The 25,760-nt window shown below is 47.2% G+C and overlaps 1 protein-coding gene across 1 annotated transcript in view; it reads right to left on the reverse strand.

Annotated features, from left to right (window-relative positions):
* IL17RD (interleukin 17 receptor D) overlaps window positions 1–21,885 on the reverse strand; it is a 60,676-nt gene extending 38,791 nt beyond the window's left edge. Inside the window, exon 1 of the mRNA XM_060021475.1 lies at window positions 21,706–21,885. Within this exon, the coding sequence (XP_059877458.1) occupies window positions 21,706–21,831 (126 nt within the window). The 5' untranslated portion in view covers window positions 21,832–21,885. The remainder of the gene's footprint in view (window positions 1–21,705) is intronic.
* Between the last annotated feature and the right edge of the window lie 3,875 nt (window positions 21,886–25,760).

The raw sequence follows: 25,760 nt of genomic DNA on the forward strand, positions 1-25,760 counted from the left end.
GACAAACCACACAGGAGCACCTGAGGCAGGACCATCGGGGCATCCCTCCCGCGAAGGCTGCAGGGAGGTAGCACCGGGCCGACCACAGTGTGAGCCTGGGGACCTTCTCTAACTTCCAGAATGTCCTGAATGGCAGACGGTTCCACCAGGTGGTGATAAAATGGGGGGGAGAGACTCTGAAAGCCAAAGATTCTCAAGTGAAAATCAAGCATTTTTGTATCAAAACCACCACCCTTGGGACAAACCTTCATTAAAAAAAAAAAATTCTCAGACTTTCCTGGCAGTCCAGGGGTTAAGACTCCAGCCCACCACTGCAGGGGGCGTGGGTTCGATCCCTGGTCGGGGAACTAAGATCCCTGCATGCTTAGGGGCACCGCCAAGAAAAAATGAATTCTTTTAACTGAAATGTTTTGTCAACATCAAATGCCAGTTTTAGCCTGGAATCTTTGCTGAGATTTGAAGCTTCCTCAACCCAATGGTTTCATTCCCAGAGTCCTTTTTAAACCACAGAGAGATTTAAATAGGTAGTCTGTTATAAAGTGTTTCGTCGTTTTCAGAGGGGTTGTAGCTGCCTCTGGGTTCTAAGGGTAAATGAGTGTTTCAAGCACAGAAAAAATAAGGGAGACAGAGAGTGAGACGTATATTATGAATAAAAAGATAATCCTAATAATAGTTTACATTATCACAAGGCAAAGTTTATGCGAGCAGCTAAGCTCCCTTTCAAAGTAGAGGGCAGCTGCTGGTAGGCGGAGGAAAATGGTATGTCAGAAATGTGACCAACCTTCAAGTTTAACTCTGCTGTCAGCCACCGCTTCCTTCCGCCACCTTACAACGCCCTGGGGGCGGTGGCGGGATCCTTTTGGAAGTGTGTTGTTTGCAAAGGCACGGAACTGTCTCAGTGCTAGACACACTTCATCTCCACTGTTCCTGGACAATCCTGACAGGGCCAAGTCACCCCGGTCAGGTGACCCCACCAGAGAGGCGGCCCTGGGGGGGGAGCCCTCCCACTGCCTCCCAGGAGTCAGGGGAACATGTCCAGGATGAACAGTCTTAGTCCCCAGAGGCTACCAGGAACCCTATGGGAAGTAGATCGGGGCTCAGAGGCTGTGCTTACATGCAGATGTGCCAAGTCACTAAGATCCTCCAGGCATCACACACTCCCCAGAACGCTGACCCCACATAAACCCCTTTACCCAAAGCGCTAATGTGCGTAAGTTGAGTATCTGTACTCAGTAGGATAATCCAGCCCTTATTCACAGAGCACCCAGGATGTGCAGAGTGCAGGGCTAGGACACGGGGAAGGGTCTAAGAGTGACTGGGATGGGGGCCAGTGCCCAGGAAGTGACATTCAGGTGGAAGGGACACCCCTGTGCTACCTGAAGACTAGGTGAGGGGGCACCTTTGGGCAGCGGCCAGCTTCACATTTCCAAATGAGAACAGTGGTACATCTCAAGCCACTTATTTGAAGCTAAACATTTCTATACTTACAGGGGGCGGGAGGCGCATCAGAACAGGAGAAACAGTCCCTGCGATTTATCTCCTTTTCAATTTCCATAGATAGAAATCCCATTTCAAGATGTTTTCACCCAGCCAAGAGCGTTCTGCAAAGGTTGAAGCTTCATCCAGCCCAGAGCAGAAGAAAGGGGAAAAGCTCCCAGTAAGGAGCAGATCCCAAGGAGACCACCCCCTGCCTCCTATCCCACCCCACCTCCCAGCCTCACTGCATCAAAGCACATGAATGCGCTCAGTGAGGAACCAGCTGGTGGCACCGGGAGACCCTCAAAGGTGCTTGCAACCATAAAGGAATGGCCGTCCAGGCCAGTGTCCTTCCGGCAGGGTACCACAAGCTATAGGCCACAGGACGGAACCATCAATTTCATGGGGTGTTGGTCAAGGTTCAGGGAAGGTGTTCACAACCAAGCTTTACTTGGGGTGAGGGTATTTAGAGGTACAAGCTGCACGTATCACGCACACCTCAGTCCTTTCTGCAGGGGATTAAGACACTGCTTGCTCTGTTACTGCTGCAGGTGGAGGTGCTGGTTTAAAACCACCCAGTGCCTTCCCAGGGCACCTGGCTAAGCTCAGAGCTTCTGGAGGGCATGATCCCTGGAGATAAGGCTCTTCATCAAGAAAGCTTTCTCCATGCCCTCAAGCTGCAGGCCCTCTGGTCTCTGCATGGGTGACCTCTTCCCCAGCCTCTCACCATCACTTCCCCCTCTGGCTTGTGTCACAGACCCCTCTGGAGGTGACCAGCTTCCTGACAGCCTATCAAGCATTCTTGCCTCCTTGCCTGCCAGTCAGCGTCTTTAAGCAGAGGTTCCTTGTGTTGCCCTTATAAACTGGTAACTTCAGCCTAATGCAGAAAAAAAAAAAAAAAGAGCTTACTGAGCATTAAATGCTACTTCTTCCACTCTCCTGAAATGTTCTTATCGTATCCAAGGAACAGTCACCCAGGACCCACTAAAGCAATACCACTTCAACCTGGGCAGGTGGCAATCACTCAGGATGACAGCACCTAGACAGAAACCCGGGGGACAGCAACCCCTGGGTGAGGGATGGGTGTGTATGTGTATCGCTATTTTGACCTGTTTAGCTTTCCTAATAAGAAGACAACTAGGTATAAAATAAATAAGATACAAGGGTGTAATGTACAGCACAGGGAATATAACCAGTATTTTACAATAACTTTAAATGGAGTATAATCTATAAAAATATCGAATCACTAGGTTGCAGACCTGAAACTAATATAAAATTGTAAATCAACTATACTTCAATTCAAAATCAAGACAGCTTGGTGCAAATGGGGGTGAAAGGGAAACAAAATTAATCTCTCAGCCCTGCAATTACCCACATGCAGATTTTCTGCCAAACCAACTATTTCTTATCTCTGGTCAGTTTTTATCTGCAGCTGCCTTTCTCCCGCCCCTGCCACCACCGTGCACAAACCCGAATCCTCTCTTGCCCCTGACAGTCACTGACAGAGTGGTCCAGGCCTCCGGGACTGTCAACACCCTGATGTAATTCAGGGCTCATGGGGAGTCTGAGGCAGTGCTCTTGTTTATGGATTCAGTGATTGATTGGACCCTAACAGCTCCTGGCCCAGAAGACTAAATAGGTTGAAAGCAATCATTAACGGTAGTGTAATGTTGAAAAAAAACAAGAGACGCAAGGGGGCCTTTGGCCATGTGGACAAGAGCACGGGAAATGTGAAGGATGGAGGCAGATAGACACACTAGGCACCTCTGGGTAAACACCAGTACAGGCAAATCACAATGACAGTGGAGCCGATGCGGCGGGCACACTTGGTAGAAATAAAGCAATCTGTGTACGAATATTTTTTTTTTTTTTGGCCACACCACGCAGCTTGTGGGCTCTTAGTTCCCTGACCAGGGATCGGACCCGTACCCTCGGCAATCAAAGTATCTTAACCACTGGAACGCCAGGGAATTCCCAGTGTACAAATCTTTAAAAAAAAAAAAAAAACCTATGCGGAGGACAGACACTTTACTTTTATTAGAGAAAGATCTGCAAAAATGGCCACAGGCTGGGTGTTTTTTCTCGAGACAGATCAAAAACAGGACACTCAGGTGCAAGAGGCAAGAGTCCAGATGGAAACTGACGGGACCGACTTAATAAGGAAGTGGAATGGGTAGGATAGAAAAATTATCCTCCGAGTTAAAACTTCAAGTTATCTCAATATAAACAATTCTTAAATTCTTAAGAATAATTCTAGTCTGATTGTCCCATTTTATAGGTAAAGAAACTGAGAGTCAGAGGGGTCACCTGCCCTGTCCACAGTCACACTCAGCTGGCCTGGGATGCCCTCATCTCACAGGTCACACTGATGTAAATGAGACCATCTAACAGAGTGGCTTCTAGCCCAAGATCAGGATTTGCAAAAGCTGCAGTAAAACAGGATTCATATATATTCTATTCACAGGAAATGTGTGATCAATCCAAAATCAACCTTGGAAAATCTATTTCTGAAGAAAGGTTCGCTAGCCAAATTACTGGTACAAATAGGATTCCCATGATAATGTTTAGATTCAACTATTTTCATAATATGCTATTAAGTGCAAAAGAGTCACTCAATCAATATTCTGATTTTAAAACCCTCATTTACTCACTTAAACATCTTCCCTAATACTTTTACTGAGCAGCATTTCATCCACACCTCACATTAATACCACCAGACTTAAAAGCACTAAAACTTACTCAGAAGGTAAATCACCAGGTGGAAAGATTCAGTCCCTCTCTAATAAACCCAGAATGAAACAAGTATAAGGTACAACTCAAATAACAAAGTGTAAATAAAAATTATAAATGTCAATATTTTTTAGGATGTGGAAAAACGAGCACACTTATTAACGGACAGCCGTCTGCCACCAATCATTATAAGTAGTTACTATGTGGACAGGCACAGAGCTAAATGTTTTAAAGACAGTAACTTACTTAAGTCTCAGAACAATGCTGGGAGATAAACTATTATTGACTCATTTTACAGGTGAAGAAATTTGCCCAAGGTCACAATAAATGATAGCAAATGGTACAGCTGGGATTTGTGGACCAAATTTACCCTCTTCTCAAAACACAATTCTTTGTAGTAAATTGGCTCAGTCATTATACAAGGCAGGTTGGTAAACGTGTTGTAAGAGCTATAAAACCTTTGCCCCAGTAATTACACTTTGGGAAACACTATATATGCCAAGGAAACAAACCAAAATGGCGAGGTGGGACAGGAAACCAATCTGCATGAAGATATTCATAGCAGCATTATAACAGCAATAACTTGGAAATAGCCCAAGTGCTTCATCTGTGGGGGAGAGGGGTAGTAAAAGGGGCAGAGGCACACAATATGAAAATATCATATGACCACTAAGAGCAACAAGTCTGTAAACTATGTAAAAACATGGAAATATCTTCAGAAAACAAATATAAATAAGAAAGATAATAATAACCATTAAAAATAGTGATTACAACTCTACATCAAAATGTTTCTGTATTCAAGAATGGAAGAAACAGCATTTAATGCTCATTCAGTTTTGTTTTTTTTTTTGCATTAGGTTGAAGTTACCAAATTATAAAGGCAACACAAGGATACTCCGCTTAAAGATGCTATGATTCAGAATGTCCTTCTCTTCCTGATCTAAAGATGTGAAGTTTTCATATAAAAATAAAAGAATAGCTCTTCTAATTTTAAAGCCCCTTCTTTAAAAAAAATAAGTCCGCCCTCAGGCTTTCAAGTAAGCCCTACTCTAATATTAACAAAACCTACTAATTTATAAAAACCCATAGCTCATGAATTTTTTTTTTGTTAGTCATTTAGCAAATTTATTTAAGGACAAATATGTTGACAAACTGGAACATTATTTCTGTCACCATTTGGTCTGCACTAATAAAAGGCCACACTTTCAGAATCTCACTCTTTTATAAATGCATTTGGAAAAGTAACGCTATTTAAGATGGCATAAGTCCATGGGGGTGGGGACGTAGGTTTAAGAGTGTCTGACCATATGCCCAGATGGAGGCCGTGTGCTCCATGCCTAAGTGGGAGGTTTGTGCCCAGTTGCCTTTTCATAACATCTCATTCCCCAAAGGGGAGCAGAATATGCCCACACAGGTTCTTCACCACACCCCGTCTAGGTTGGCAGGGGGACCCAGCAAACCCTCAGCCCAGCCACAAGTACCCCCTAACCCTGTCCACACATCGCTCCCCTGAACCCTCCAATGGCTTCCTGTATATCATGTCACCTCAGGGGAACAGAAGTACAATTAAAGAACATACTAACTAACTACTTTTAAGATGAACGAGGTTGGGAAGTTGGGGAAGGAAGTGGCCCACAGTTGGCACCCTCTGACTTCTGCGCTAGGGGAAGAAAAGCTGACTCCTCCACTTGGCAAGATTGTTCTCTGCCTGGACCCATCTCACACCACTCTTCTTTCCAAGGTTCCTTTTTCCTCTGTCCTTACCAACCCACGCTGCTGGCCCACGTGCCCATTTTGCTCTCTACTTGGGATGACTTACTATTGTCCCTCAAGCATAAAGAGCTCTTTATGGGCTCTGTATGCACCTGGCACAGAGCCAAAGCCCCCCCCCCAGTATGGCAATGTTTGCCTCTAAGGCAAACTGTCCAATAGGGCAGCCTCGAGCCATGTGTAGCTATTTAAACTTAACTTGAGTAAATTTAAAATTCAGTCCCACAATTGTGCTGGCCACATCTCAGCCACCATGGTTAATAACTACTGAATGGCCAGTGCAGGGAAGAACATGTCCATCGTCACAGGAAGTTTTACTGGAGGACCTCCTTACCTGCCTCTGCAATTCCAGGTGGCGTTCTCCCACAGCTGGACGACCCTTCCCACCTGACACCTTGGGGATAGCTCAGTTTCACGCAAGCAGCATTTTTTTTTACACGTAAATATGGACGTTTTTGGTGTACAGTTCCACGAGTTTATACATATATAAATGTATAATTAGATGTGTAAATGTGTACATCGCTGTAGCTACCATCACAGTCAGCACACAGAACAGTTCCACCATCCCCCCAAAATTCCCTTGTACTGCCCCCTTTGTAGTCAAACCCTTCATCCACCCCCAAAACCCCGGCAACCACCCATCTGGCAGCTTTTTTAAAAACTCAGATTCCTGGCCTTCCCCTGGAAATCCCACTTAAGCAGGTCTGGGGTGAATCCCGGAATTTCTCACCTCCACGCCCCCTCCCAAGAATGTTCCTCCGGTGATTCTGGAGTTCAGCCAAGTTTGGTAACCTCTGGGGTAAAGGCCGAACCCTAGTTTAATTATCTGCAAAGCGCTCGCTGGTATCTAGTCTTGCTTTCTTCCCACCCCCATGAGTTGCTTTGTTGCACATGGTAGACACGGCTGGGTGCTGGGAAGGCAGGGCAAGTTCGCTGCTGGGGGCACAGGCAAGGTAAGAACTTTGTGGCTCTCGTAGTATCTGGCAGAGAGAGGCCTCTCTGAGGCACATGGCCTCCCATCCTAATCCCTTCCTGGCTCTTTGTGTCATGGAATCCTCATCTGGAAAAAAAGGAACCACATCAGAAATAATCGTCTACCTCCGAAGCTCAGTGGAAGTGATGATTTACATAACACGTTCAAAGGCACTGGGCAGCCAGGATGAAAGGTACCTTGTCCCGGATATATCACCACCACCCATGGCTGCCTCTGAATGGAACGTTCCTCACCCTGTTTACTTGATGGCTGTGGGGGAATCAGGACTCAAGTTACAATAAAATTGCAGCCTTTAAAAAGAAAAAAAATCACAATGTTTTTTCCTCCTAAATTCGTGATCTCAAGGGCAGGGTACCAAATTCCATCTTTAAAGAGGAATTCGGAAGAGTCAGCATCATCTCAGAAAACCTCCTCTGCTCAGAAAGTAAATAATTACAAGGAGGGTCAACACTCGAGTCTAGCCATTCTCCCGCACTTGTTCCTGCTCTGCTGACGATTCCTGGAAAACACTTTGAAAAGTTTTAAGATGATCAAAGGAAAAGAATGGCCAACCCAAGAAATGCTATCGTTTAACATCACATGTTTATTTAGCCCCACCAAGCCAAAGAGAGAAGATTGTTTGAAAGGGAGAGAATGCCTGCTTAATCAACTAAAAATGCATTCATTACTATGCTATTCACCGCGGCTTTCCTGAAATCAGACACTTTTGCCCCTAGACCGTAAGATTGAAGCGATTTGAAATGAAAATATTTCCTGTCCACTGCTTGCCAGTTTCTAGCCCCAGAGTGATATAACAGATGACATCCAGTACAATAAATGCTTTTATTAACCATAAATTTGAGACTGCTTTAGGGATTTGAAGTGTTGGGTTTCATGCTGAAAAAATGTAATGTTATCCACAGACCATCAGTGAGTAACAAAAACAGAGGCACAGGTTATGCTACTTTGATCAAATTATGGCCAAAACAAAAAAATCGTCTTTTGCATTTTAAATAGTAGTTGCATTCAGGGCATATCTTCAAGGAGCACCACAATAGTTTAATCATATGTCTTAGAGAGTTTAATGGAAATTCATCCTGAGTGCAGATTTATAGAACCAGCAGCTTCTGTTAAACAGAAAGGAAATTGAAAAGTGTTATAAGGCTAAGTGAGCTGAAAAATTCAAATACTAAAATGGGACCCCAAAATCAGGTTTTCTCAACCTCAGCACTACTGACATTTTGGGCTATTACTGGAAAAGGCTGACTTGTGCATTTGGGGGTGTTTAGCAGCATCCCTGGTTCCTACCCAGGAAATGCCAGTAGCAAACCTCCTCCCAGTTGTGACAACCAAAAGTGTCTCCAGAGATTCCCCAATCACCCCCAATTGAGAACTATTGCTCTAAATCAAATTCTAAGCCTGCTTAGCAAGTGCTGCCTGATTTCTCTTTTTCTAAAGAAAATGTCAGAGCCCAGGGAGTCTCACAGCCTCAGCTCCCTGCCCCAGGACTGCCCTCTACACAGAAATGTTTATCCCTGAGTGAGTTCTGAACTCAAAAGCACTCTACACTCCCTCTCCCACCAAAACTGACAGTAGAAGAGCCATGGAAACAAGAACCCTCTCCTCGAGCAGGGTAGACTAGACTAAGCAAAGGCAGCCCGCCGCCCTCTCCCGAGGCGCACCCTGGCCCATCCTTGGTGCCCTGCGTGTACCCCGGCACAGCATCCCTACCAGCATCCCGATCGCTGCTTTTCTGGCCTTCTGCTGTCAGGCCACGGAGGCGACCGTGGATTCGGTGCCAGAAAATAAAATGAAAAGCGGGGTTGAACCTCTGCAGTCCATTCTCTGGACGCTGAATGTCCCGCTATTACATCTCGGCATGACATTTCACGGCCAGCAGGGGAGGAAGCCTGGTCCTGAAAGCTGAACAAACGACTGGTGCACAGGCCCTCCCGCGCCCTCACCGGCTCCCTGCACTTATGAATAAAAGATGCAGGGCTTGTCTCTGTCGTCTCCCTGGTACCCTGGGAGAATAACAACTTGTCACTTTTTGACGTTTTAACTTACTTTGAAAAATAATCAATATTAACTTGCTGAGTCTTTGGGCTTTAAATCTGGGGTAGAGACAAATAAAAGAAAGAAAAGGCATGCCATGAGGTAGAAGACAGTAATTCAAGTTAAACGAATGAAACTCTGTTAAGGGTCTCTAATAAAATAATTTAGGCAATACACAATCATAGAAGGAGAAGACTGGAAATTGAGGACATGTTTTGAGTGAAGCGGCCTTTTCTGGAAATAAAGTTCATTGTTTTCTTAGCACAAAGGAAAGAAGTGGCTGAGTTTGGGTGTGAGGGAGCACTCAACCGTAAACCTGCCCCGGCCAAGGGGAGGTTATAATAGGAACTCATTCCTGGTCGGTCGCTGAGGGCGACATCTACAACTGTTTGCAAAAAGCCCTGGTGAACAGCAAAAGCCTTAAGCATTCTTGGGATCCAGCACTCCCAATTTTGAGAGCACAACTGATTTCAAATCGTCTTCAAGGAAATAAGTTAAATTACAGGATAGCACAAATGACACCCTGCAGTTTCTTTGGACGTTCAGTAAAGTAAAAGGAAAGCCCTACTGTAAAGCACTGTGTTTTTAAAAAAGACAAATAACACAAGACCAAACTGGGTTAAATCATTAGAAAGGTCTCTATGTACAATTTCAAGTAGAAAAAACATATTTTGCTCTTTGCTAAAACTGCACCTATATTTGTTACCTATTGATACCTAAAATCCAACAATGTCACACTCTCACCTTTAGAGGGATCTTGCCAAAATATTTAACTTGACCCTAATCACGAGGAAACAATCAGAAATCCAAGTTGTGTGACTGTCTATACCACAAGTGACCTTGACTCTTCAGATGTATATGTTATAAAGGATCAAAAAGAAGTGGAGGGACTCCTTTAGATTAAAGGAAACTAAAGAGACAGGAGGTGTCTATAAGCAGTGAGTGGCCCTTGTCTGAATCCTGGAAGGTGATTCAGAAAGAAATCATGAAGGATATTTAGGAGTACAGCTGAGGTACGTGAGGCAAAGCACTGGTGACTCTAGGCTAAGGGGAAATAGGTGCTCACCCCACTGTTCTTTCAACTTTTCTATAGGTTTGAAATTTTCAGAATCTAAAATATAGGGGAGAGAGTAAAGTGAAGCCCCAGGTATAGCTGACTGGCTGCCTGCTGGCCTGGGTGGGGGCTGGGCAGCAACAGCTTCATCTCCCTGTTTCAGAAAATGTACACCCCAAAGTATAAAGTCTCAATACAGAATAGATTCAGGATTAAAAATAAATTTTTTTTTAAAATTTATTTTTTTATTTTTGGCTGCATTTGGTCTTTGTTGCTGCGTGTGGGCTTTCTCTAGTTGCAGCGAGCGGGGGCTACTCTTCGTTGCAGCGTGCAGGCTTCTCATTGCGGTGGCTTCTTTTGCTGTGGAGCGCAGGCTCCAGGCACGCGGGCTTCAGTAGCTGTGGCACTCAGGCTCAGCAGTTGTGTATCGCGGGCCCTAGAGCGCAGGCTCAGTAGTTGTGGCGCACGGGCTTAGTTGCTCCGCGGCATTTGGGATCTTCCCGGACCAGGGCTCGAACCCGTGTCCCCTGCATTGGCAGGCAGATTCTTAACCACTGCGCCACCAGGGAAGTCCCTAAAATAAATTTTTAAAACCCACAGTAGTGTAACTTATTATTCACTTAACTGGGTAGTGGTTGAGGGGGTATGTACACATAGCAGACATTTAAGACATTTATGTTTCTGCTTTTTAAAAAGGCATAGGTCCTTTTTTTTCCCCCAAAAGGCAATAGTTTATTTATTTATGGCTGCGTTGGGTCTTCGTTGCTGTGCGTGGGTTTTCTCTAGTTGCGGTGCGCAGGCTTCTCACTGTGGTGGCTTATCTTGTTGCAGAGCACGGGCTCTAGGCACTGGGCTTCAGTAGCTGTGGCATGCGGGCTCCATAGTGCAGGCTCAGTAGTTGTGGCGCACGGGCTTAGTTGCTCCACAGCATGCATGATCTTCCCAGACCATGGCTTGAACCCGTGTCTCCTGCATTGGCAGGCAGATTCTTAACCATTGCGCCACCAGGGAAGCTCTCAAGGAACAGGTCCTTTTAAAACCCCTTTATGCCTTTCCCTAAAACTCTTCTGCAATTTATCATTCTCTTTCTCCTCTTATCAGAATTCCTACTAATTTAAAAACTTTTTAGAATGGCTCTTTAAAACTCTCCTGCCTTCCACCCAAACTCTCCCCCATTATCTACCCCAATCTTTTTTTAATGAGATAAAAGCAATGATTACCCTAATCTCCAACTTGAAAACTGTGCACTTAAAGGGAAAAAAAAAAAAAAAGTGTGACCCTTTAAGTAAAAGGAAGAAAGCTCAGTAGATGGGAAATGTGCTCAAGTGAAAAGATGTTGGGATAGAATTTCTGTGTCTCAAGCTTCAAAACCCAGGGAGGAGAACAATGAGGCAGCCTGCGTGTCCAGAGCAGCCCTGAGAGACCTGGTTGGCAGTCACCTTGGGCGCGCCAGATACTCGGAACCCACCACTCCAGCCCCCCACTGCAGCAGTCTTCAGGCAGCACAACCAGATGTTACATTTTCTCTGCTTAATTTTGGTAAAACTCCATGACCTCTTTCTCAAATTAAAAAGGCAATGCTATTTTTTTAAACCACAGGAGCTATCTTTAGTGAACCCTTCTAAGGATTTCATTAATTCATAGCCAGCCAACCAGGACTTTTCCCACAGTCTCCCACAAAAAAGCCTGGGAAGTCACTGATTGCTTGGCTGGATCTGAATATGAGCAGAGGTAAGATCAGAAATACCTAGTTCCTCCCACAGGGAGGCAAGGCATGAAAATCAAAGCTGGGCAAAACCTCATTACCACAGCTGGCCGGCAAACCCACAGCCCTGGAAAGGCGGCAAAGAGCATCTTTGATTCTGGATGGACCCTCGAGTGACTTCAGAAAATGAAAGGCATTCACAACCAGAGGGGACCGAAAGAAAATGAGACCTGTATCTCTGTTAAAAAGACCAAGCTGTCATACCACCTAAGGGCTGCTGCCAGGAAGTAAGAGTCATTTCATTCACTTTGTGTCGTAAAGTCCAAAACCAAGATGCTTAGTTAGCGCTTAGCAGTCATTTTTTACATTTTTTTCATCCACAGTGCAGCGCAACCTGGACAGTCCAAACATCCTCTCTTCAAGCAACCAACACTCTGCAAACTGTGATTCCCATCCAGTACCAGCCCTAACCACTGCCTCTCTCATTCCCTGGGAATCTGTCCTGCAGCCTAGCAGTTGGCCAGTATGAGGACACAGTGCCAATAAACTGTGATGTGAATGAAGGCGAGCCTATTTTTATGCTACTGTCAGCATCTAATGCCACATGATGCACCAATGTTAACAAAACATAAGTAAAACCAACTATACTTCAATAAAAATAAAATTTTTTTAAAAAATAGAACATAGGTAACTATAGAACTTCAGAGGAAACTGTCATTACAATTGCTCGCCTTACATGTCACCTCCTCAGAGAGGCCACCGAGCTCACCCGCTCTCATCACCCCATTTTAATTTCCTTCAGAGCACTTAGTCACACGTAGGGAGAAACGACCATGTGCCGCCACTCATCTCCTGGTGCAGCAGGGAACGAAGCAGATCAAGGACCTGCCGCCAGGGAGCTGATAGTGCACTGAGGGAGATGCACGGACAGACAAGAAAACACTCTTGTGCGTTTCATGGTAAAAAAATTTTGTGGAGAAAACTCAAGTGAAGAAAAGAGGTGAGCGAGACAGCAGCAGTTGCTATGTTAAATAGAGCAGGTCTGGTAGTTTGTTATACTATTTGTCTCCCTTACTACAATCTAAGCTCCAGAAACCAGGCCTCACACATAGAAAACGCCAAATACTCACGGAATGAAGGCTTGGCTGCTGAGGGTCACTCCTATCAAGCCATTCATCTGCTGGAGAAACCTTCCAAGCCTCACCATCCCTGACAAGTACAGGTAGGCAAAATTCAAGGCACCCCTTTATCTAGTCCCAGCCTCCGTCTTCAGCCGTCTTGTTTCCACTGCCTCCAATGAGCCACCCTCCTCCAGCTTTACCCGCATTTTTCTTTTTGTTTTTTTCCTCTCTGTATTTTTTTTTTTTTTTGGCCGCGCCTTGCAGCTTGCAGGATCTCAGTTCCCCAGCCAGGGATGGAAACCGGGCCCCACAGTGGAAGTGCCGAGTCCTAACCACTGGACCGCCAGGGAATTCGCACCCACATCTCTCCTTCTGCCCAAACTGTCCCCACCTCCTGGTTCCACTTGCCAGAGGCCACACTCAAAGTCCCCCCAGTGAGGCCAGTCTTCTTCAGCCATCTGATCCCTCCCTCTAAGCCTCCTCTGAACCGTCCAAATTAAGTGTCTTCTTCATAAGCAAATCAAGATTCCCCTTCTTCGCTGCATCACTGCAAAAGACTGAATGCATCCCACTAAATCTGGAGGCATGATGGGGCGAGTCTGACTTTACTAAATGTAGGCTTCCTGGCAAAGGTGAAATTCACACAGGGAGCCTAGGGGGCTTTGTGGAGAAGCCTCCTGGGGAAAGGCGGGCCTCCTCCAAAGCAGGGGAAACTGAGGCAAAGCAAGTAGCCAGAGTTACTGGGAACCAACTGAGACGTGGGATAAAAAGCCAGAGTTCCAAAGGTGGGCGCCCAGCAGCACCTCGGACATCTGCTCCGCACCACCCTGCTTCTCACACTGGCCAGTGCATAAAATGCAATGTTCTGGGATGAGGGGCAGCAGGAACCGTGGTTCATGCTCCTCTGGGAGGAGTGGACAAGGCAGAGCGAGGACGGGGAGTTGCCTTGCAGACCCGCCTGGATAGGAAGCCCCTACAGACGGGGGCCTGGTCCTTCTCCGCTTCGTGTTTTCCCAGAAAACATAACTACAGTTTAACCACGGCCTGACACGGGAGCTGCTCTTGCCTCCTCACACCAAGTAAGTCTTTGCGAACTTCAGATATCGAGCAGTCACAACAAATCCTAACCATGCGAGGGCCTGGGCCCCACCCAGAGCAAATGTTCCCCCTCCAGAGGATGGAGGCGATAAGCTGTCACTCAACAGGGACCATGCTCAGGCTGACTGCTCCTGCATTTGGTCCGGACTGCATTGTATTTTCCTCAGATAAAAGGGGAAGAAACCCTCTTCAGGAGAAGAGAAGCCAGAAATCACCTGGACAGAATAAAATCACAGAGAACCACATGGCGCATCTCAGGAAAATGTACCTCTTCTTTACAAGGAAACCCTCCCTCTATCCCCATCAGCCCTCCCACTGGCAAGTAAAACAGTTCAGCTCAGAACAGAAGTCTGGGGCCACAGCCAGCATTTTTTAAAGGGTTACCATTCATTGGGGGGAAAATCTACAAAACTGACAAAACAGAACACTTGGAAAAACTCCTAGTTTTTAAGGGAATAAAGGACTTTCAAAATCTAAAAACGTTATAGTTAAAGCCTAATCCCTTATGATTTCAAAAGGATTCATTTGAAGTATTCATTTAATGTGTGAAAGGTAAATATCCATCTGAACATTTTAATTAATGTTACCAATTTCCATTCTCTTTTCAAAGTCACTGCTTCAATTTTATAGGCATTTCTGATAAGTTCAAGCAAGCTCCCCTACAATGTAGTAATTTTAATGAAAAGCCTCATGGTTAATGCCTATTAGATGAGGTTTGGAATGAAGAAACATACAATAAAATTATCATTTATTAAACTTCCCACAATACCTGCCATCTGTCCTGCCGTTTCAACTTTTAATGTACCAGCCTTATGCAAATAAGACATTAGGTTTACTATAAAACAAATTCTTCTTAAAAGTGCATAGTAAAGGTAGTTTGCATTTACCCTATTAAATCACACAATTTACAGGCCAACTTCCGTTTTAGAAGAGAATTACATGTGTGTTCACATCACATCTTTATTTTGTCATCCATCCAGTGATTTGTTGAGGACAGCTGGTACCTATTAAGTCCCCCCTTTAAATGTTGTAGCCTTAATTAGCTACATCCACCTTCCCCCAACATTTCCAAACAAGGAACCAAAGAAAAGGAAAGCTGTTTTTATCATGGATGGTTTAAACAATAGAGTTGCAAATGTTAAAATAATAATCTTGGGCTTCCCTGGTGGTGCAGTGGTTAAGAATCCACCTTCCAGCGCAGGGGACTCGGGTTCGAGCCCTGGTCCGGGAAGATCCCACATGCCACGGAGCAACTAAGCCCCTGCGCCACAACTACTGAGCCTGCTCTCTAGAGCCCACGAGCCACAACTACTGAAGCCTGCGTGCTTAGAGCTCCTCAACAAGAGAAGCCACCGCAACGAAACGCCCGCGCACCCCAACAAAGAACAGCCCCCGCTCGCCACAACTAGAGAAAGCCCGCATGCAGCAACAAAGACCCAACGCAGCCAAAAATAAATAAAAATATAATAAATAAATCTTAAAAATGTAATAGTCTTCATTAGAGACTAACTAGTTATTCCATTTTTAGGTCCCTTCAGAAGAAACAGGGTACAGATGGAGTTTAAATGTCATGTCAGTCTTTGTTACTTAGGTAATTTTTCAATTGTTCAATTTTTAGTTTCATGCCTCATGTTAATAATTAAACCGTTCCCAGATACTGCTCGGGAAGGCATGAGGGACAGTCTTCCCAGATATATTCTTGGTATTATTTAAGCTATAAACGTTTTACTTGGGCTTCTGAACACGTGAGAACAAGCAGACAGAATCTGCAAGCAGAGAATAAGCCAAGTATGGTTTTCTATGAATAGACATCATGCTCTTCCCAGACACTGAAGAGTCCTCAACTCACACAATGAGAAATTCAGGTGATCAAATCGCTTTAACCTGCCGTATGTAGATGAAATACACACTAATTTGGTTACAATTTAGGCTTTCCTTCTTAAAAAAAAAAAAAAAGCATTCAGGGCTTTAAGTGTGAATGACATCAACAGGCTAAATTCTGAGCAAGATAAGGAGCCATGTCAACGAATCCCCCCGTAGATTGGGTTTCTTCTTAGAGACCTGCTCCAGCTTTAATCTGCAGTAAGACTATCTGTTTCAATAGGATGTGATCACTCCTGGGCTTGTGTCTTTTCAATCAGCCGGTGGCCCTGCCGGGTTTAGAGTGGCAGAGAGGAAGTGGCCTGTGGTTAAACAGAGGAAATACCAAGGCATTTTAATAGAGCAAATAGTCTACTTCCCACAGGGAAGAGCTTCAAAGGCCTCAGGCCCTGGAGGAGACAATGTGTTACGGGGCCATCAGTCACCTAATCGTGTGTCAGGCCCATTCAGAACATCCTGGCAGCCAAGACAAACACTGCCCAGGAGGACATTGCCTCCCACCAGCCAGGCAAGTTGGGCTGCCTGGAGATGGGGCCTGTGGCACCAACACAGACAGGTCCCTTGGGCTTGCTGAGGGCAGAAGAACCTCCAAATCTGGGCGAGATGTGAAACGGAAATGGTCTTGGCTGCCGGAGTAGGGTGGCAGGAGAGAGGTCTGCTCCAGAGGCACTGTCCCCCACTCTAGCCTGTCAAGTTCTGGGGATACCTGAGCCCCTGCCTCAGCCCATTCTCTTACAAATTGAGGATGGGGGGCCCAACCTTCCAGAAGCCTAAAAACCCATCCATTGGGGCAGACACAAGAGGCAGCAAGGAATGAAAGGAACAATTAATTGTTGACTGGGTGGCCCCAGCAGCAGCAGACATCTGCCGGGGCACGGTATGTGAAAAGTTCAGGGACTGATGAGGGAAAGACAGTTTGAAAACTTTTTTAAAAGAAAAAAAAAAAAAAATTTGAGGCCAAATGAAGCATGAAAAATACTCAAATTAAAATAAAGACTTAAAAAAGCATTAGCTGTTCTTGCCTTTGTAAGGAAGCCATCTGTAAAGTTTGAATGGCTGAGGATATGATTTGGATCCTACCCTACTCTGCTGAGACTGTTTTCCAGACAGGCCCAGCTGTTCTGGGGAGGAACCCAGTGCAAGTGTCGGGTCCGCTTCACCCCCAGCCTCCTCTTTAACCCCAAGCCAGAGACACCCACCCAAAACGACTGGCTCCCCAGGTCCTCCTTCAGCCAGCCTCACCCCTGCCATTTTCCAGAGCTCGGACAAAGTCTCCACTTTACATTCTAAAAGTCCAGTGAAGTAATTTCAAGTCAAGCTGATTTTAAACGTTTAGAATGTGGCTTCCCGCCTCCTTCTTGTGACCACCGAAGCCCTGTCTCCTAAAGCAACGATTCTCACTGTTGAGAGCATCACAGGAACTTGTTAAAATGTCAGTTCCTGGGCCCCATCTCACTCCCATTCTGGCCCCATCGGCCTTGAATCTGCATTTTAACGAGCTCCCAAGACAATCCTGGTACTGGAAGCCCCTGGACTTCACTATGAGAAATCATGTTTGGAAGGAAATGGTGCCTCAGTCGGAACTTAGTTGCTGGTCTCATTCACCCAGCTGTATCCCCGAGTTAATAACTAGCACAATGCCCCAGGCACTGCAGGGGCTCCGGGTCCACTGGATGGATGGGGGAGGGGAGAGAAGGGAGGGCTGCTCAAGAAAGATGGACCCCAGCCAAAGGATTCCCAAATTAACATAGAAAAACAGGCTGGAAGAAAGCATCACACTTCTTATAAAAATGTTTCTCTGAAAATGTGTCAACCGGGGCTGACTCATTTTTAACGAAGAATTCTGTAAAAGACACAACAGCATGTGTAACATGGACAACACGGCCACAGGACAGGCAGACCAGATGCAGCCTTGAGAGCCACGAGCTGCAAGTGAATGAAAACACATCCAATTCAGAATTAAATAAACATGGCTGGGCCCACAGCCAAGGAGAGTTCTTGGATTGGACTTTTATCAGGAACCTAAATTTTAATCAGCTGGAACTTCTTCTTTTCCAAGTACCACCCTATTCCTTCCTACCTTTAGAGATGAAGTATTTGCCTTAAATGGGAAACTTGCACTTCATTGTAAAGACGATGCCAGCATTCTGGCTTCCTGAATTCCTGAAGGAACAGACTTTGGTGGGGGAAGGGGGGAGGGGAGAGTAGAAATTGTGTTTCAGGGATAATAGACCAGGGAAGGTGTACCCCATCTAGGTAAGAAGGCAAGAAATGTTCCCTCCTCCTCCACTGCAGGAAAAGCCACTAAATAAAAACCTGTGGGAATAGATTCCTAATTTCTTGTTCCATAAATAGGCTTCTCAAACAACCAGCAAGGCAAGAGGAGGGGAAAAAACCTCAGTGCAAGTGACCAACATAAAGTTACCCATCACAAACAAAACCATTCCACTTCCAAGAAGCAAGCAGTTAAGACTCAGTGTAAATGAGGATGCTGGCCCCTCTGGAAGTTTTACAACTTGTTACTTCTTTGCGAAAATTGTATTTATTACTCAAAGAGCAACTTTACCTGGCAAGAGCCCTAAGAGACTTAAAAAAAAAAAAAAAAAAAAAAAACTAGTTGAGGAAGTGAGCCCACAATTCATTTCTAAAACACTGCACTGTGTTCAAGATGGTATCGGCCCCTTAATTGCCCCGCTAATAATGGGGAGGTTGTGAAATCTGACCACTTAGACCAGGCTGGCTCCTCCGAGAGCAGCCCCGAAGGGAGGGTTACAGCTGCTGAGGGTTAGCTGGCTCCAGTCACCTTGCAAGTCCTGGGAAAATACACATTCCTGCAGGGGCAAGAGTTCCTGGAACAACCTCTCCCTGGAGAGCCAGGGGGTCAATCGCTCAGCTCCTCTCCAGCACCCAGATCCTGCCCCTCCTGAGGGCTCACTTCTCTACCCTGCTGTGTCTCCAGCTTCTCAGGTTGTGTGTGACGTAGACCCACAGGAAGCCCTCTCTTGCTTGCATCACACATCACCAACCCTTATTCTTATATGTTAACATAGCCCCAACTAGACTGTAAGCAACCTCAGTCAGCACTGAGACTAAGTACTATGGGCTGAACACCCACTAACTTGTAGGGGACTCGGACATGAATCAAATAGCCAAGTAACTGTACACCAGTACTTACTGGGCAGCCCTCTGACAGCGCAACTTCCGTAAAAACTTACCTAGGGAGGTAGAGGCAGAGGAGGCTTCCTGCAGGAAGTGATGCTGGAGCTGAGAGGGGAGGCTGAGATGTAAAGAGAAGGAACACAGGCGGGAGTAGCATGTACAAAAGCTCACTGCGGAGAAGACACTGGAGCTCACTGCTCTGATCGTGGCCCTTCCCCCACCCCCCTTCTTAAAATCGATCACTTCATACAGGATTTAGCAGGAAGGCTGCAGGGTCTACTTGGGTTCAGCCAAGATTTACAGGGCCCCAGGCTCTGAGCTCACCAACACAAGGTTAAGCGTCTGGCTAAAGAAACTACTCTGAAGACACAGATGTGAACAAATACTGATGATGTAGTCTGGTGAGAACCAAAGGCAAGGACCTGCAGGAGAAGGCGAAGCAAGGGGAATGGCATTCAGAGGGCTTCCTTGAGGAGGCATCATCTGAGCTGAGTCTTAGGCCAAGCAGGGGGTTCTCAGGGGAGGAAAAGCTATCCCAGGAGCAGGGAAAAAGCATGCCTCGGCAGCAAGAAGGGCACAGGAGTTAGGGAGCAGGGTGGGAGGGCCAGGGGCTAGAGTTGGAAAGGTGAGTATGTAAGGCAGGTGGACAAGCTGGGTCAGGGAAAGCTGGTGGCTCCATCAGATGCATCAAAAGACCAGGAGGGAAGGAGCCACGCGTCAGCTTGGGAAGAGCCTAGAGTACAGGAGATGGCCCTGAGGCTTCCATGCTCATTCAGAAAGCAGGTGAAGATGACCCCAAGGAAAGGACTGTGAGGCCAAGGTAGGAGCTGTTGAGAAGGTCACCCCCAGCATGAATGTGAAGCCACTGGGATGAGGGCCCCCATTAATCCTGTGGGTGTGCAGGTTTAGGGGCGAACACATTCCCACAGAGAGCACAAAACCGCCAGCTTGGCTCCTCTGGGGCCCGGCTATACCCACAGCATTAAAACTTCACAAGGTCTGTGCACTGACACGTGATGCCACCTGGGCAAGTGCAGAAAAACAGCAAATTGGGCTGATCCACCTAGGCCGGCTTATGAAAATTCAGAATAAAATATCTGTGATGCTGTTATTCAAAAGCCAACACACCAGTTTAGATCCAGAAAATTTAGGATTGGTAAGTCAACATGGGAAAGCCTTAAGGAAAACTTTTTGATCTAAAAACTGAGGAAAACTTGGTATCTATTGAAAAAAAAATAAAACCCAAGAATAGTGGTATTTTTACTAAAATGGGACAGAGTAAGAAAATGTGATGTTTACTCAAATCGGAAGATTACATTCACTATGGGGTTGGTGAGAGGGTGGGTTATAGCTGTCTATAGCACAGCTATTGGGTTTGAAGACATTTCAGCTACTTGGTTCATACCTCGTTTTCTGCACTGTGTTTCTCTGAATGCGGGGCAAGTGAGTTGGAGGCACCAGCCTGTGCCCCTAAAGGGATATCAGGTTCTAGGCCTCAACTGCTTGAGGTCGTTCAGAGCACCCCACAAGAGGTGGGTGGACGTTGTTCTAAGAGAACTACCCCATACCCATCCCTCAGAGCAGTAGTGCTAGGGAAACTAGGAAATCTCATTTACTCCTGTTTTCCAGGTGAAGAAATTGAGGCTCATGGCTGCCCAGAAGAGCCAAGGTCATGTCCATGGCTGCCTGAGTGCAAACCGGTGTCCCCTCCACAAGGCTGAAGGCCGTGAGTGCCCTGACACCAGGCTGGTCCTGGCTTGGGTGGGAGGGGTGCTGGGCAGAGGGACACAGTCTCCAGGTCCTCTGGCCGCCCAAGCCCAGGAGCCCTGATAGAAACTCGGGACGGCAGCGTCCCCGCGCACACCCCCCTCCCCATGTCCCATCGCCCAGATGGCATCGAAGAAGCGCTGGGTTAGGGGCAGAGGGCTCCAAGCACAGGACAAAGTCGGTGCATCCCTCCAGTCTCGTCTCGGGCATCTGCCCGAGGGGACAAGCTCATTCCTCCCTTTGGCCACGAAAAATATCCTCAACTCAAGCTGGATGGCGGTGGAGGTGGGGGGTCATCCGTGAGACCGTTCGAAGGGCTGGATACGGGAGCAAAATTTACCAGCAAGTCAGGAGTCTGAGGTGGGGGTGAAAGTGGGGTAAGACGGCCTGGCCCAGAAGGAACAAAGCGGCTCCGAAAGAGGGGGGCACACCCCTCCCCAGCACTCAGGGTCCCCTGCCTGGCAATCCCGGGCTTTTGCAGAGTTTTGGACCGGAGGTCCGAAAGAAGACCCCCACTCCCGCACCAAAGCGCCCCCCATGCGAACAGCTCGGAGGATCCCAGCCCGGGGCCCTGTGCCCTGAGAGGGAGGAGGTCCCGGGCCTGGAACAAAGGGTGGGGCGCCCTACTCCTGCCCCACGCCGGGCGTCCCTCTCGCCCGCCCTCCTGGAGCCGGACCCCGGCCAGTGGCCGCGCCTCATTAGCAACACAAAGCCGGGGTCGAGCGGCCTCTTTCAACCCAGCCGAGGCAGGCAGACGAGCGACCCGGGAGGGACGCAGGAGGGCGGGAGCAGCGGGATCCCAGCCCCACCGCGCACTCTGCGGAGAGCAGACAAGTCGACGCGGGCGCCACTGCCCGCGAGCACCTGTGCCCCCGCGCTTTGGGGGACAGCAAGAAACTCGCTGTCCTCTCCTTACCCTCCAGCCACAGGTGTCGGCGCCCCGCGTTCTGCTGGAGCCGCCTGCAGCCACTGCCAGCTGGGAGCCGTTGAGGCAGGCGTTGACTGTGAAGAAGACAGAGCAGAGCTGCAGCCACGGGGCCATGGCCGTGCGCTCACCCAGCCCGGCCCTACTCTGCTCCCCGGCCGCCTGCCGCTGGCCAGCCCGGAGTGGGCGGTGGCGCTGGCGGCAGCGGCAGAGCTGGCGGCACCACCGAGCATGCGCTGCGGACCCTCGCCCCGCCCCTTCTCTCCGGGGCCCGCCCCTAGCCTCGACCCTCAGGTTTTGGCCCCGCCCCCTAGGTCGGGCTCTTCCTCTTGGCCCCGCCCCGACCTCTAAGCCACGCCCGCACAGCCCATCTCCGAGTGACTTTGAGAAGCCGACAGCTGCAGTTTTTTCCCTTCACCTGAGAGGTCTTTTTTTTTTTTAATCCAAGGATTTTTCCACGTAATGCTTGCTCCCTGCAAAACTCGGGAAAACAAACCAAAAAAATGATAATAATAGTTAAAATAATAATTTACAAGTGCCTACTATTTGCCAGTCCTCTTCTTGAATCCTCTCAAACACACCGAAAAGTGTCAGTAGTATTGTTATCCCAGTTTTCAGCGCAGAAAAGCTAGGGTAATGTGGTGGTTAGAGAAATCCTGGCTGGGACCTCGGACAAATGACTTGCTCTGTCCCCATTATTGTTCCCTCCCCCTGTAAACTGGAATAACAGAGAAAGTGTCTTAGTCTGGGGAGGATTCTACTGGTTAACGCATAAAAAGCATTCAACAAGTGCTACAATCTACTGTTAACTGACTTGCATAAAGTCACACAGCTGGCACCTGCCAGATCTGAGATTCAAATCCAGATTGGCAAAAACAATACTCTTAACCATTACACTTGTCAAACTTACTCTTGTGAAGTGGGTAGTACCTCTGTTTGGGAAAGGAAGCTGAGGCTGGGAGTGAAGTAGCCAAGATCATCCAACTTCCCCACAAGCCCCTTCCCCCTTTGACTTGTCTCTGTGCTCTTGAATCCCACCTCTTCACCCTTCTCCATTGCCTTATCCCTCATCTATGCCACCACCTCCTCCACAACAGCTTCCAAAGGGCTTTTCTTGCTTGCTCTTTTGTCCCAAATACAATGCATTTCTGCACCTTGGATCCAGAGTGATCTCCAAAAAGGTGTCAGACCACTGCCTTCTCCTGATTAAAAATCTCCTGCAGTGGCTTTTATTCAATGGCCTTTAGAATAAAATCTGCAATAACCTCCTCCTCTCCCATGTTATCTCTTCCTACTCTGCCTTCACTACTTGGCTCCAGCTACACTGATCTCCCCGCTCAACCTCAACTTGGTTTTCTTGTCTCAGTCAACCTTGAAGACTCTCACCTTTGCCAGTCCAACAAGGCAGCCTCCTCTACATGACTCTCTCCTTCCAGGGCCTAGAATCCCCTCCCTCTCCTGTCTGCCTGGCCTACATGTGGTGATAGACAGCTCAGCTGCTACTAACACTGAGTTCCTGTATTTTCCATTGTGGCTCTGCACACCCTACCCATACCTTGTACTTAAACTCTCTGCAGAGGCAGAAGTGGCCCAAGCTTAGCAAGCTACCCTTGTGGAGACAGTAATGCTAGCAGAAGTCCTGGTGATTGGCTTCGGAACCGGGGAGCAGAGCCTGCTTCCCTTGAACTACAGAAGCTGGAAGTGGGAGACAGTGGTTGCCCAAACCCGTCCTCCCTTTCTCGCTGCCAGAGAAAGGGAGGACGGGTTCCCCAAACAACAACTGGTGGTCCAGTGGGTAAGACTCTGCACTCCCAATGCAGGGGGCCCGGGGTTCGATCCCTAGTCTGGGAACTAGATCCCGCCCGCATGCCACAACTAAGAGCCCGCATGCCGCAACTAAAAGATTCCGCACTCCACAACAAAGATCCCACGTGCCACAGCTAAGACCCGGCGCAGCCAAAATAATAAATAAATACATAAATAAATAAATATATTTTTAAAAATCCACCAGAACACCCAGGTGCTGAGATTTCCTGTTCACGTGCACCATTGGACAGGAAATGTTTTATTTTTTCATCTCATCACCAGGATATTCAGGAATTCAGCCAAACCCAGCATCACTGCTTTGGTCATCTAGAAGAACTAGGATCCACAGAAGGCTGCCTGCAGGGTAACCTTCTCTGAATAGACCTCACGCGGTACGTTGCTCCTGTGGGGAAGCTGTAGACTCTATGCTCTGGTGCCTTCCAGACCTCTGCCCATCCTCCCTGACTCCCCTCTGGATCATTCCCAACCCCCACAGCCGGGAGCTGGGGATGTCAGAGGTATGGCTATGAATGTCAGGAGTGCCAGGGGCTGAAATGAGGCCAGGACCACATGGGTGTTGGTGAAGCACCCGGGAAACCAGGAGACTACCTGCTCCTTAGGCTCTTTAATCTCTATGACATTCCAGCCTAGACATGGGCCATAATTTATTCACCAATCCCCTGCTGAGGGACTTCTATTATAATCAGGGATTCAAAAATATCCTCACACATTTATCTTGATACACTTATTCAGCTGTTTTCTTAAGATACATTCCTAGAATCAGAACTGCTGGATTATGCACATTTAAAATTGGCAAATTGCTCAACATCTCATTGCAGTCTTAATGGGCTTCTCTGGTTGCTAATGAGGTGGACCATGCTCTCAGGTATTTAGAGGCCATGTGCATTTTTCCTTTCTTCTGGAGTTGGACCCCAGAAAAAGGATCAGTATTTAGAGCTTATGATAGAGGGAGAGCCTTAAGGAGGGCACTGGGGAGAGGAGAACGTTTCTTCTTGAGTTTCACTCACATCACCAATCACCATATGATTGAGTGACTGGGGAAGGCAGAGCAAAGGCTCCTACATCCTTTCCAGTCTCCACACCCACCGACTTTCGAGTTCCCTGCTGCCCACAGCTCGCTGCCCAGTCTGGCAATTGACGGCCCCTGAAAATATGCTACAGAATTTAGAGAGCGCTCCAACTTTTCTAAAGGAGTACAGAGGACACAAGAAAGAAAATGTCTAAAACATGGTTAGAATGACATCCCTCAAGACCAAGGACTGAGAGGCCCTTCTGTTTGCCTTCTAGGGAGGCCACAAGCATGCATGGGGGGGGGGGGTTGGGTGGGAGAACCACATACATCAAAGGGAAAAATTTGGTCAGGAAATAGAGGCAATAAATTGGCATTTGGCAACATCCTCTCCACTCTGGTCTTCTTCATCAATTCTTTTCCTCTCATCCCCTCTTTTTATTGTGACCTTTCAGAATATTTGTGAGGCTGCAGGAAGTGAACCTCTGTACTAGAAACTGAGATAAAATGAGGAGGCCAGGCTCCCACAAGGCCTCCACGGTCTATCCTTCCTCTAGGCCACAGCAGAGCCCAGTTTTGTAGGTGCCCAGAGGATGAAGCCCTCCTCAAATACAACATATAGTTTCACCCACCGTGGCTAGGGCTGTCTGTGGCCCAGTCACAATTCAAGCCACCCCTCATCTTCCCTATCTGGTTCACCTCTCTGCCACCAGTGCCCTGCACTCTGCCTGACACACATCAATGGGCAAGAAACTGTTGCTGCCTCCATCCCTGGTTGGAATGAAGCTGGGGATTAAACAGATTAAATCACCTTAAGCCGTTGATGAAATGCAAATATATTTCCCCAATTTACCTAGAACCTAAGCAGATAAGACAAAAATCCTTAACACGAGGATTGGATTTTGTTAGGAGTCAAATTATCCCCTGAAACATAAGAAAAGATAAAGTGATCATGGAAACATTTTGTATCCTGAATCATTTTCAGCTGAGAAGAGCTAAAAACAATGAACGGTGGTTAGAAGCCGTGGGCCAAAATTCTAATTTATTTTTGGTATTGCGATGTACACGTATTATGCACTAATCAAGACATTAAAGGTAAAGTGTGTCCTCCACCCCATCTCCCAGCAGGCTGAGCGTGAAAGTTTCCCTGGGCTTTGGGGAGAGCAGTACGGGGAGAACTGATACACTCCTGAGAGCCCCGCCGATGTCA

The sequence above is a fragment of the Delphinus delphis genome, chromosome 10 (genome assembly GCF_949987515.2).
Source record: "Delphinus delphis chromosome 10, mDelDel1.2, whole genome shotgun sequence".
NCBI lineage: Eukaryota > Metazoa > Chordata > Mammalia > Artiodactyla > Delphinidae > Delphinus > Delphinus delphis.